The sequence below is a fragment of the Malaclemys terrapin genome, chromosome 5, assembly GCF_027887155.1.
Source record: "Malaclemys terrapin pileata isolate rMalTer1 chromosome 5, rMalTer1.hap1, whole genome shotgun sequence".
NCBI lineage: Eukaryota > Metazoa > Chordata > Testudines > Emydidae > Malaclemys > Malaclemys terrapin.
In genome coordinates, this window is record NC_071509.1 from 63,776,903 (window position 1) to 63,789,834 (window position 12,932).

The 12,932-nt window shown below is 37.4% G+C and overlaps 1 protein-coding gene across 4 annotated transcripts in view; it reads right to left on the reverse strand.

Annotated features, from left to right (window-relative positions):
* TENM3 (teneurin transmembrane protein 3) overlaps positions 1-12,932 on the reverse strand; it is a 982,465-nt gene that overhangs the window by 38,582 nt on the left and 930,951 nt on the right. For all 4 annotated transcript variants that reach the window (XM_054029684.1, XM_054029687.1, XM_054029686.1 and 1 more), the window contains 3 exons: positions 5,463-5,695; positions 4,814-4,968; positions 3,004-3,878 (listed from right to left, as the gene is read on the reverse strand). In XM_054029684.1, coding sequence (XP_053885659.1) covers positions 3,004-3,878; positions 4,814-4,968; positions 5,463-5,695 — 1,263 coding nt within the window. The remainder of the gene's footprint in view (positions 1-3,003; positions 3,879-4,813; positions 4,969-5,462; positions 5,696-12,932) is intronic.

A 12,932-nucleotide genomic window follows, 5' to 3' on the forward strand; every position in this document is an offset into this window, starting at 1 on the left:
AAAAAAATTTCAACCCGCTCTAGCCATAAACTACATACAATTCTGGCCATAGATTATAGAAGCTGTGGCTCTGGAAACCAAAGAGACAGTCAGATTCACCAATAATTAAAGGGAAAGTTACAATGAAGTTTCCTTGTTCATATCTATCATTTCCTTTTCAAAAAGGAAACACACGGCCCTAAATAGGGAGATTTTATGTGAACAAACATTTAAGGAGCTGTAAAGCACCATGTATTTTTTAAAGAACTTTATATTCTTGCCAAAATCAATGATGTGCTCTCACTTTGCATAGCTCTACACAGTCAGTGAGGTCTTCATTTTCAGTATCAATTTTATTTATTTCTATATTCTGGATGAGTGAAATTGTTTACCTTTCTCTGTAATTATTTCAGTTTAGGAATTGTAATGAGTCAATACTGTGAGGTTACTGTTTATAAACGTACATAAATGGCAGCATGGAAGGAGAACTAATACTGACTGAAGGGAATAGTTGGCCTTTTCATAGTGTCAAAACACAAGGGGGCTCTATTAGTTAGCTGGACATACCTAGCAGAGACCAGAAAGTTTACATGAAAGAAGGTCAGATGTGAAAGATGGTTGTTTACTGAATCAATAAATAAGTAATTATTTAGCTCATGAAACATATTACCCTAAATCCTACCTGTAATTCAAAGAGTAGAAGTGTAAACTACTTGGTACTGAATACAATCTATCTTTGAGACTATGCAGAAGCCATTAAGTACATTCAGAAACCATCAGCTCTTTTCCTAATGGAATCTCAATAGGCACAAAATAATTACAAGTAACATGGAGAGAAATTACAGGTAGGAATAAAACACTAGTTCTACACTATCCAAAATGAATGCAGAGTGCTAAAAATGCCAGCTGTACCCAGCAGACACATTAGTTTCAATAACAAACTTACTATCCCCCTAATACCCTGATTGGTCCAAGCCACAAGGTAGAAGCCAAGATTCTTATGTATATATGTTGAAGTTAAAACTGCATTTATTCTCATTGAAGAGGGTGACTATGCACAATCGACTTGGAGGCTTAGCTTTGTTCTCTCAGTTAAAAGGACATTTCTACCCCACGAAAACAAGAATGTATTCCCTGCCTACTGCTGAATATTCTCCTATTCTTCTGTGTGTCGTTGCTTTGTTTCTATATACTTTTGTCAAGGCCTAAAAAGATAAGAAATGATGCAAAAATATGCAATTAATTATTACAGATGTGCACTAATGCTTTGGGAACGTACTATCAGCGCTCTGCCAATCTACAGATTATTATAACAATATCTTAAAACTGCAGCAATTCTGTTCCACCTGCTGCTTTTGTTGGAAATCAGCATTTCTAGCTGCATCTCCCCTTCAGGACACAATGTGCACTGAAGCAGTGCCTGCTGCTCTCATGTCTCTGATGGCAGATGTAAAGGTTGGAGAGTAGATGCAGGTGCTCAGTCTCCCCACCTATTGCCTCAGACAAATGTACACTGACATAAATGTGAAGTTATCTCCGAACATAGATGTCTGGCTCTGCAGCCATTGCCTGACACCAGCACTTTATTTTCTTTATAATGTGCACTGACTTGAAAGCTTTTTTTAGGTCCTGACCTTGGTAGCAGTTGTTGTTACGTCTCATCCTCAAGATAGGAAAGGATAAAAAAGAAGAGACTGATCAGTTTTCATTATGCCCTTTGTAATTCAGAATACCTCAATACAGTTCCCTCTAACTCTGTTCCTTCTCAAGCCTGAATAATTCTACTTCTAATCTCTCAGTAGTCATTATATGTATATTATATGTACATGCTGTGTGTTCCCAAATCACCTTTGGCACCTTTTTCTGAACTTTTCAATCTCCACTGTTTCTTTAGTGAGTAAGGTGATTTAAAAAAAAAACAACAACATAATCTATTTTCAATTCCTTAATAAAAATGCTTTTTTTTTGTTAAACAAATTGTATTAATGAATTGGGAAATAGATTTTTTGATAAATCACTTGTGTTTTTTAAGTGGCACATTTATTAAATTGTGCTTGGTATATTGATTCATTTCTTTGTTAATTTTTGGGATGAAGTTCTCTACAGAAAAACAAAAATTTTGAATTCTATGGTACTTCTAGTTACACAAAATGTCATGATTCTTTTCAGTTAATGTTATCTGGGAACCTGTAAATCATTTTGATAATTCATATGTTTTATTATGAATAGATAACAACAATGTGATGATAACATTTGGGAAAACAGTTCTTTTTAAAAAACTTTTAAAAGCATGGTAAAAATCACAAGTCAGACTTGTGCCCTAACCACTCATGTTTTGCTACTTACTGTGTACCTCACTGATTGCTGGTGTATCTGCACTTTCAGTAGCTGCTTCCCATGGGAATGACACTTTCACCGTGGCCCACACTTCTTTCATCAAACCACATGCTCTAGATTCCTGCCCATGATCCCTCTGTGGGAAAGCTTGCCATTTTATCCATCAGAACCCTCCTGCATATTCTCTACCTTCTGACATTGCAACACTTAAAACATTTCCATTCTCGCTTTTTTGATACAGAGTACTCATCTGATTGGTCTTTCAAGTGAAAGCAGTCTAACAGTAGAGACTGGGCACCAAAAGAAATTTCTTCCAGTGGCTTAGTATTTATTACAGAACTAATGGGAGTATCATGAGCAAAAGGAGAGAGAAATCTAGATTTTTAACAGAAACGTACAAAAGCTTGTTTGCCTGAGCTATGACGTTCTGGACAAAGCTTGCTGCTGTCTCATAATAACTGTATTACAGTATAAAACACAGATTCTGGATCATCAATCTATCATCACTAATTCACATTAAAGTTTGGAAGATGTCAGACAGACAAAGAAAGTACAGGACTGTTTAAGTTAGCAAGTACTATCTTTTAAAGTTTATTTTTGTCAAAACCCTAAAAGCATTTCAAATCATGATACTGGACTCCAGAACTGTGTAGACTAATTATATAACTTTATTTTTTCTATACTTACTCAAAAAATGTAGTCCATCCAGTCTCATCACTTTTAGTTGCCAGAAGCCCACTGTTGCCATGATAAGTAAATAAAACAAGCTCTTGACCTTGGGCAGTCATGCTCTTCAGGCATCCATTGGTGCCTATAGTCAGCCAAATCACTTGGTTATCAGGAGACACCACTCTCACTGGCATCCGATTGGGATCCCGTCTGATACGAAGTGTATTTCCATTGCTATCCGTTACTGCTGTAATATCATTATCATTACTGTAGCTAAAATTGTACAGATAGTCTCCAGTGACTAAACTCATAGTGTATTGGTGAGTACCATTAACATCAAAGATATAGAGCTCTTGATCAGTTGGAGAGGCAACTTCATAAAAGTTCACTGAATTCAGCAAGGGCTTGTTCTTTGACACAGCTCGTATCCGAATATTTCCAAGATCAGCAATGTACAATGTACCATCTGGAGACACAGCCAAGGAGGAAGGAGCATTAAGTTTGGCATCTTTAGCATAGCCATCACCACTTTGGTAACAGTCACAGTTGACATCATTTTTGCAATCACACTCTGATGGTATTCCAGCAACTAACGAGATCTCTCCATCAGTTGTAACCTGCCTTATTCTGTTAATCTTTTTTTCATCAGTTTCTGTAATGTAAAGTACCCCACTGTAGGACACTGCAATAGCTGTTGCTGATTCTAAAGTGGTCTGTACAGCATGCTTTCCTACAGAGTATTCCACACCAGGCACTTGGCAGTGCATCGGTCTCCCAGCAGCAATACGGACCTGACGATTTTCAGTGATCTGCAAAACCACATTGTTATCCAAAACATAAATGGAGTTATCCATTGGATTGATAGCCAAATCTGTGGGCCATTCCAGACGTACCTAAAAAAAGAAAAGGGTTTCATTAGTCAGTAAATCTGGGTTAAGTACAATTAACTTGCCGAATTGAATTTAACCTTTTAGATAATAGTTTTAGATAATGCTTTTAGGATATTTCTAATTTGTTATAATCAGACTAGTCAAAAGGTCTCATATGAACACAAATGGAGTAAAAGAAACTATTTTATCCAAATTATAGATCTTACAAAAAGATGCACTGGAACTATCCTACAGGCATTCCACCCCCCAATAATCTGGAATGACCTTATAGGCACATGCACCCTCCCCTCCCCCGCCAATTCGGAGAGTCTAAATCTAAGTAGAAGTTCAAGGAATGGTTATCAAGGAACTACCTACTTATATTGTACCATTGCTAGCAGTAATCAGATAATACCAAAAATGAAATTCAGTACTTTCCAGATTGTGAAATATTGTATTGGTATTCCATTTTCAATCACAGCAACAGTAAAGTCCCTTCATATAACTCCACTGGGACCTATAAAAAAGGGTCCTCTGAGCTCTTTAAAGTATCCTGGCATTCACACTAATAGACTAAGGACATTAGTGGTTCTGTTCATTTAAAAAATATCATTATGCCAATACTGGTCTAATAGATTTGCTATTCTGCTGGTATTTTATGACTATACTTAACATTTCTTGCTGACAATTATGTTGTTCTGTACTACACTGAACTTTATGTGCAGAAAAATTGAATACAGCAGCATATATTTGCTAGTAGAATATACTGAAAATCATGCCCTTGGAATAAGTTTCTTAGCACAAAGTTATCCTGTTAAATATATAAATATTCAACATGTTCCACCTGATTCTATTTCAGGGAGCAACCAAGCTGCACTAGCCTTCCCCCCTACCCTATTTCCCCCTACTTCCCCCCCCCCACCCCAAATCCCCACTCCAAATTAGCTGTATTTTAATACCTGGCTGATGTGCATGCTAGTGTCGCACGTTAGAGGTCGTGCTGAGGTTAGATCATTAGAGCCAAGCAAAGTTGATATTATTCCATTTTGATCCACTTTTCTAATCATGGTTCCATCAACAAAGTAGATTAATCCATTCTTGTCAATTGCCAGTCCTTTAGTCAAGAGAAAAAAATTAGTTTTGTTACACTAGCCATTTATTTAGCATCCGTTACTAACAACCTGCAAAGTGCTAGTGATTAGGTCTGAGGAATTTAAGGACAGGAAGTACACATCTTAGCATAATGAACAAAGGTTTACTGCACATTCTACTCTTGTTAACTGAATATACTGTTCCACAGAAAGTAAAATGCAATCTATGAGAGGTGCCTGGTATTTTAGTATACCTGAAAAACTGAATAGATGGGAGTAACACATTGACATTTTAAAAACTTTGGATATAATTTGCTGGATACATAATCTTTGTGAAATTTGAAAAGGACTATAAAGTCAAATATTTCCTGTAAAATCAACTTGGGCTTTTTGTAGCTTCATTCTATACTGTCTTTCTGGACAGTAGAGGAGCAGCTTTTCAAAAACACAATTGTGATTAAAGCACAATTCAGGCACTGACTTTTTTTTTAAGACCATGAATTGATAATGTCCCTACCTTTGGGACTCATGAGCGTTGCTTCCACAGCCTTGCCTCCATCACCACATCTTGCCTCATCAAATGGAAGGCACTGTTCTCCAGTTCCTGCTACTACATCAGCATTTTTTGTCAGGTCTTTTGCACCAGTGAGTGACTTTGGACGATAGATCCTGCGAGTGTTAGTGTCAGAAACATACAAATCTCCTGTGACTGGGTCAGTTGCAAGGTAGTATCTGTGAGCTGGGTTGCTGCTGTAAAAGGCGATCACAGATTTAAACATAATGAGTAATAAACTGCACATAAGCACTGGAAGAAAAAGTTTCATATTTAACTGGTTACATACTGGCATTCATGTAAAAAAATAAAAACAGTAGTCATATGCAATTCGAGATAGCTGCTGTCTCTATAATGGACTGAATCAAAACACTCGATTCTGAAATCTCTCTTGGGTGTTTAAAATCCTGATTTGAATCCAAACTTTGCAGCATGCCTCATCCCTAGCTTACACTTGTTTCATCACCGTTATCACAGTATCCTTTTTATTACAACTTATATAGGGTTGCTGAGGTGCATGGTTTATATTATTCATAAACAGATAAGGTAGGGTTCATATTATTGGCTCATGGGCAGGAGATAAGACATTCTTCTTAGTACTGGTTTAATCTATTCCTCTCAAAAGCATGATATGCATGATTTAATACATTAGGAAAATTCATCTTTTTCACCACAGCACTGAGTGCCGTTTTTTTCCTTTGCACAAAGAATCAGATTTCAAGTTACTGTACATTTTGGGCACAAAACTACTAACTATGCCAATATAGCCTTCATTATACTGAAAGAAAGCCTGTATTGCTATCTATTTTTCCAGAAACATACAGTTTGCTGCTCCGGTGTTACCACATCATTGAGAATTACTCTTTTGTCCCCCTGCTAGAGAAAAAGCAACACCGGAGAGTACCCCTTTCTTAGTTGATATATCATGATCCAGTAACTTAACCTGCTGCAGTTATGATTCTTGACCTGATTTATGGCACTAAGAACAGAAATGAGGTCATTCAAGTACAGAAGGTGATTTCTGATGGCATGCGAACGCACTGAGCCATAGTGCCAGAATAGTCAGTTCCATTTCTGATATGTTTGCAAATGCACTACTAAAACATATCTACCAATCATGACGATATCCAAACATCTGTTCACAAAAATGTAGTGTCTCACATTTTGTAAATATAAATCAGTGCTAATGTAACACATTTTATACACTGCCACTTGCAAAAAGCAACAGAGACCAACATGAACAAGTTGTGAACAAATTATGTCTTCAAATAAGGACAGCTTTTTATAGCTATCTACTTTAAAACTATAGAAGAGTGCCATATACACAAGATTGTTTTAACATCTTGGTTCACAGTAAAGAAATCAATGAAGCAGATAAATTATATCAAATGCAAAGTACTTAAACACCTTTTGTAACTGAGTGTGTTACAGAATTAAACATTCTATAGCACAACTGAAAACAATTACATGAATGTTTACATTAAATTTGTGTAGTTAATGTAAATCTGAAATTGTTAAAGTAGTAAGCTAATTATTGAAAAATACTTTCAACTCTTAATTATAACACAAATGATTTATAATATACTGGTGTCCAAACTATTTACCACTATTTATATTTAGATGATTACTTTGGTTTTTTAAGAAATATCTTGTCCATTTTAAATACAAATGTACTGCAAAATGCAAAATACAAATGAAATTACTATTTAGTATAATTTTTAGTGTTGGAATACAGCATCATCAGATCAACAACTGTGAATAATTTATATACACAGTATAATATTTCCTGGTTAATTATTTCATAAATAAATGAGGATAAGGCTTCTAATTTTAATACACAGTTCTAATTATAAGAGAAAAGTAATAATTATTAGCTAAGATCACTTATCTTAGTGGTAAGTAATGGATTTTCATTAATATAAAGTTATTTAGATGATAATTGAAAGTGTTTTCTGTTTTTAAGGAAATTATCAGATGTGGAGTTTGTTTACTCAGGATATTATTATGTAGTTAATATAAGGCTCTTCAAGTTGTTAAATGGAAATGTCTAATTACAGTATATTTTGAGATATAATTGGTATAAATATATAATTTATTTTTAATGGAAAGCTTAAAAGTTGAGGTAGACATATTTGTTATAGGCACATCAATGCTGAATTCTGAAGAGCAAATCAGAACTTGGGGATTTCTATAACATATGGTTAGTGAATTAAGTTTACAATCAGTAGCCATAGTACAGGGATGAGCATACTATATAATTACTGAAAACAACTGGTCATATTGATTGGCTACTGAGGCCATTTTATTTAATCGTAATTTAAAATACTAAGATTCTGACCCATCTGCAAAATCAAAGAAATAGAATCTAAATCCAAGTTACTTCTCCTTAAGTTATCCAACATTGTCTGACTCATTGTAGGGGGCTTCGAAGATCATGCAGTGAGAAAGCAGCATAGACTCAGACTCAGAAGGGACCATTGTGATCACTAGTCTGACATCCTGCACATTGCAGTCCACAGAACCCACCAACCCATTCCTGTACCAGACCCCTAACCTCTGGTTGAGTTACTGAAGTCCTCAAATCATGGTTTAAAGACTTTAAGTTACAGAGAATTCAGCATTTACACTAGTTTAAACCTGAGCCCCGTCCTATGCTCCAGAGGAAGGTGAAATCCCCCTATGGCCTCTGCCAATCTGATCCTGGGGAAAATTCCTTCCTAATCCCAAATATGGCGATCAGTTAGACCCTGAGCATGTGGGCAAGACCCACCACCCAGAAACCTGGGAAAAAATTCTTTTTAGTAACTCAGAGCCTTCCCCATCTAGTGTCCCCACTTTGGCCACTGGGAATTTTTGCTACTGCCAGTCGCTGCTGGGCCACATGCCATTGTAGGCAGTCCCATCACACCATCTGCACCATACACTTATTGAAACCAGTTAGGATTTTTGCCCCCACTGCTACCTTGGAAGGATGTTCCAGAACTTCACTTCTCTGATGGTTAGAAACCTTCACATAATTTCAAGCCTAAATTTGTTTATGGACAGTTTATATCCATTTGTTTTTGTGTCCACACTGGCGCTTAAGTTAAATAACTCCTCTCTCTCCCTGGTATTTATCCCTCTGATGTATTTATAGAGAGCAATCATATCTCCCCTCAGCCTTCTTTTGGTTAGGCTAAACAACCCAAGTTCTTCGAGTCTCCTCTGATAAGGTAGGTTTTCGATTCCTCAGATCATCCTAGTAGCCCTTCTCTGCACCTGTTCCAGTTTGAATTAATCTTTCTTAAACATAGCAGATCAGAATTGCACACAGTATTCCAGATGAGGTCTCACCAGTGCTTTGCATAATGGTATTAACACTTCTCTGTCTCTACTGGAAATATTGTGCCTTTATGCATCCTGAGATTGCATTAGCCTTTTTCATGGACACATCACATTGATGGTTTAGTCATCCTGCGATCAACCAGTACACCCAGGTCTTTCTCCCCCTCTGTTGCTTCCAACTGATAAATCCCCCATTTTATAGCAAAAAATCTTGTTGTTAATCCCTAAATGCATGACTTTGCACTCTGCACTGTTAAAATTCATCCCATTTCTATTACTTCAGTTTACAAGGTCATCCAGATCTTCTTGTATGATATTCTGATCCTCCTCTGTATTGACAATACCTCCCAACTTTGTGTCATCCATAAATTTTATTAGCATACTCTCAATTTTTGTACCAAGAACAGTAATAAAAATGTTAAATAAGATTGATTTCAAGACCGATCCCTGAGGAACTCCACTAATGAAAACTTCCCCCAGCCTGACAGTTCACCTTTCAATATGATTCGTTTTAGTCTCCCCTTTAACTAGTTCCTTATCCAGCTTTCAATTCTCATATTAATTCCCATCTTCTCCAATTTAAGTAATAATTTACCATGTGGAACTATATCAAATGCCTTACTGAAATACAGACAGATTAGATCTACTGCATTTCCTTTGTCTAAAAAAGCCAGTTACCTTATCAAAGAAGGCGATCAGATTAGCATGGCACGATCTACCTTTTGTAAAACCATGTTGTATTTTATCCCAATTACCATTCACCTCCAAGTCCTTAACTACTTTCTTTTTCAAAATTTGTTTTAAGACCTTGCATACAAATGAGGTCAAACTAACACTTCTTTCCTTGTTTTCTTATTTGTATGGCTATAGAACCTTTTACTATTGGTTTTAATTCCCTTTGCAATGTCCAACTCTGCTTGGCTTTTGGCAGTTCTCATGTTATCCCTACACTTTCTTACCGCCAAGAGGTAGCTTTCCTTGCTGATCCCTCCCCTTCCATTCCTTGTAGGCTCTCTGCTTTCTCTTAAGCACCTGTTTGAAATACTCACTCAGCCAGCTTCGTCTGCAACCCTTCCCTATGAATTTTTTCCCCTTACTTGGGATGCAGGCTTCAGATAGTTTCTACAATTTTGACAAAGTAATTCCAGGCCTCCTCCACATTCAGATCTTTGAGTTCTTCTGTCCAGTCCATTTCCCTAACTAATTTCCTTAAATTTTTTAAAGTTAATTTGAAAAAAAGCTAAGGACCCTTGTTGCAGATCTCTTTTTATCCTTCCATTTAATTCAAACTGAATTATCTCATGATAACTTGAACCAAGACTGTCCTCTACAACAAGTTCTTCTATGAGGTTCTGACTACATGGGCTACTATAGTCTCAATGTGAATTACTAAGTCTAACTTTTACTTGTTTTACTTTCATTGATTTAAGTCACAATAACGATAGTTAACATTTTAAAAAATTATTAGGGTTGACATGCGATTAAAAAAAGTAATCACGATTAATCACGCAATTAAAAAAATTAATCACAATTATTCGTGCCGTTAAACAATAGAATACTATTTATACAAATATTTTTGGATGTTTTCCACATTTTCCAATATATTGATTTCAATTACAACACAGAATAAAAAGTGTACAGCGCTCACTTTATATTATTTTTTATTATAAATATCTGCATTGTAAAAATAAAAAATAGTATTTTTCAATTCACTTAATACAAGTACTGTACTACAATCTCTTTATCATGAAAGCTGAACTTACAAATGTAGAATTATGTACAAAACAAAACTGCATTCAAAAAATAAAACAATGTAAAACTTTAGAGCCTACGAATCCACTCAGTCCTACTTTTTGTTCAGCCAATCGTTCAGACAAACAAGTTTGTTTACATTTGCAAGAGATAATACTGCCTGTTTCTTGTTTACGTCACCTGAAAGTGAGAACAGGTGTTCTCATGACACTGTTGTAGCCGGCGTTGTAATTTCCACATTGGAGTGTTGCTCTTTTAAGACTTCTGAAAGTGCACCACATCCTGTCCCGATCAGATTTTGGAAGGCACTTCAGATTCTTAAATCTTGTGTCGAGTGCTGTAGCTATCTTTAGAAATCTCACATTAGTAATCTCACTGGTACAGACGTCCGCAAGGCACTTTTGTAGCTGGCATTGCAAGGTATTTATGTGCCAAATATGCTAAACGTTTGTATGCCCCTTCATGCTTCAACCACCATTCCAGAGGACATACTTCCATGCTGATGAAACTCGTTAAAACAATGCGTTAATTAAATTTGTGACTGAACTCCTTGGGGGAGAATTGTATGTCTCCTGCTCTGTGTTTTACCCACATTCTGCAATATATATTTCATGTTATAGCAGTCTCTGATGATGACCCAGCATGTTGTTCATTTTAAGAACACTTTCACTGCAGATTTGACAAAACGCAAAGAAGGTACTAATGTGAGATTTCTAAAGATAGCTACAGCACTCGACCCAAGATTTAAGAATCTGAAGTACCTTCCAAAATCTGATCGGGACAGGATGTGGAGCATGCTTTCAGAAATCTTAAAAGAGCAACACTCCAATGCAGAAACTACAGAACCTGAACCACCAAAAAAGAAAATCAACCTTCTGCTGGTGGCATCTGACTCAGATGATGAAAATGAACATGCATCGGTCCACACTGCTTTGGATCGTTATCGAGCAGAACCCATCATCAGCATGGAAACGTCCTCTGGAATGGTGGTAGAAGCACGAAGGGACATATGAATCTTTAGTACATCTGGAACGTAAATATCTTGCAACGCTGGCTACAACAGTGCCATGAGAACGCCTGATTTCACTTTCATGTGACATTGTAAATAAGAAGTGGGCAGCATTATGTCCCCTAAATGTAAACAAACTTGTTTCTCTTAGGAATTGACTGAACAAGAAGTAGGACTGAGTGGACTTGTAGGCTCTAAAGTTTTACATTTTTTTGTTTTTGAGTGCAGTTATGTAACAAAAAAAATCTACACTTGTAAGTTGTGGTTTCGTGATAAAGAGATTGCACTATTGTACTTGTATGAGATTAATTGAAAAATACTATTTATCATTTTACAGTGCAAATATTTGTAATAAAAATAATATAAAGTGAGTACTATGCTGTGGCAGAGCTCCGACCTTGTCCCCATGGGTCCCGCGCTTCCAGGCAGTTTATGCTAGTCTCAAAGGCTCACTGTGACCCTCCACATAGCCCTTCTCTCTCTAGGGCCAGCGTTACAGTGTACTGAGCCCTTTTCATCATAAGCCAGCATGGAGGTTGGTGAGAGAACTCCCACAGTCTCTGTTGTTCCTACAGGCTTATTCCAGAACAGTTTAGCCTCCTGTCCTGACAGGGGCGTGTCTTCCCCTCCCAGGAGGTGTTTCTGTAGTGGTAGGTTGTGGGGGAATCCGGGCCCGCCCTCTACTCCGGGTTTTGGCCCAGGGACCCTAATGGCAGCAGCTGTTGGCAGCTGACCTTTCACTGCCAGAGTTGCTACATTTCCCCACTGGGCCACTTTCCCACAGCTCTCCTGCTTCTCTCTCTCACAATGCCTTCTTCACCCTTACCTTAGGGTGGCTTGAGGGTGTCTTCATTACCCAGCCCTTCAGCCGCACTTCCTCTCCTCTGGCTTCCTGGCTCTCCTCAGCCTGACAGGAGTGAGCCCTTTTATAGTATCAGAGGGGCCTTAATTAGAGTCAGGTGTTCACATTAGCTTAATGGCCTCACCTGACTCTTTACAGGTTAATTGGAGTCAGGTGTTCTCATTAGCCTAATTAGGGTGAAAAATTGGGACATGGGGTGGGGGTGGGGGGGTAATAGGAGCCTATATAAGAAAAAAACCCCAAAATCGGGACTATCCCTATAAAATCGGGACATCTGGTCACCCTAAGCCTAACGGCTTCAACTGACTCTTTGCAGACTAATTGGAGTCATGTGTCCACCCTAGCCTGGAGCAGCCCCTGCTCTGGTCAGTCAGGGAATGGAAAACTGCTTATCCAGTATCCAGTACATCTGCCATCTACTACTCTGCTGTACCCCCAACTGGCCTGGATCTATCACATATGCACTTCGTATTCTGTGTTGTAATTG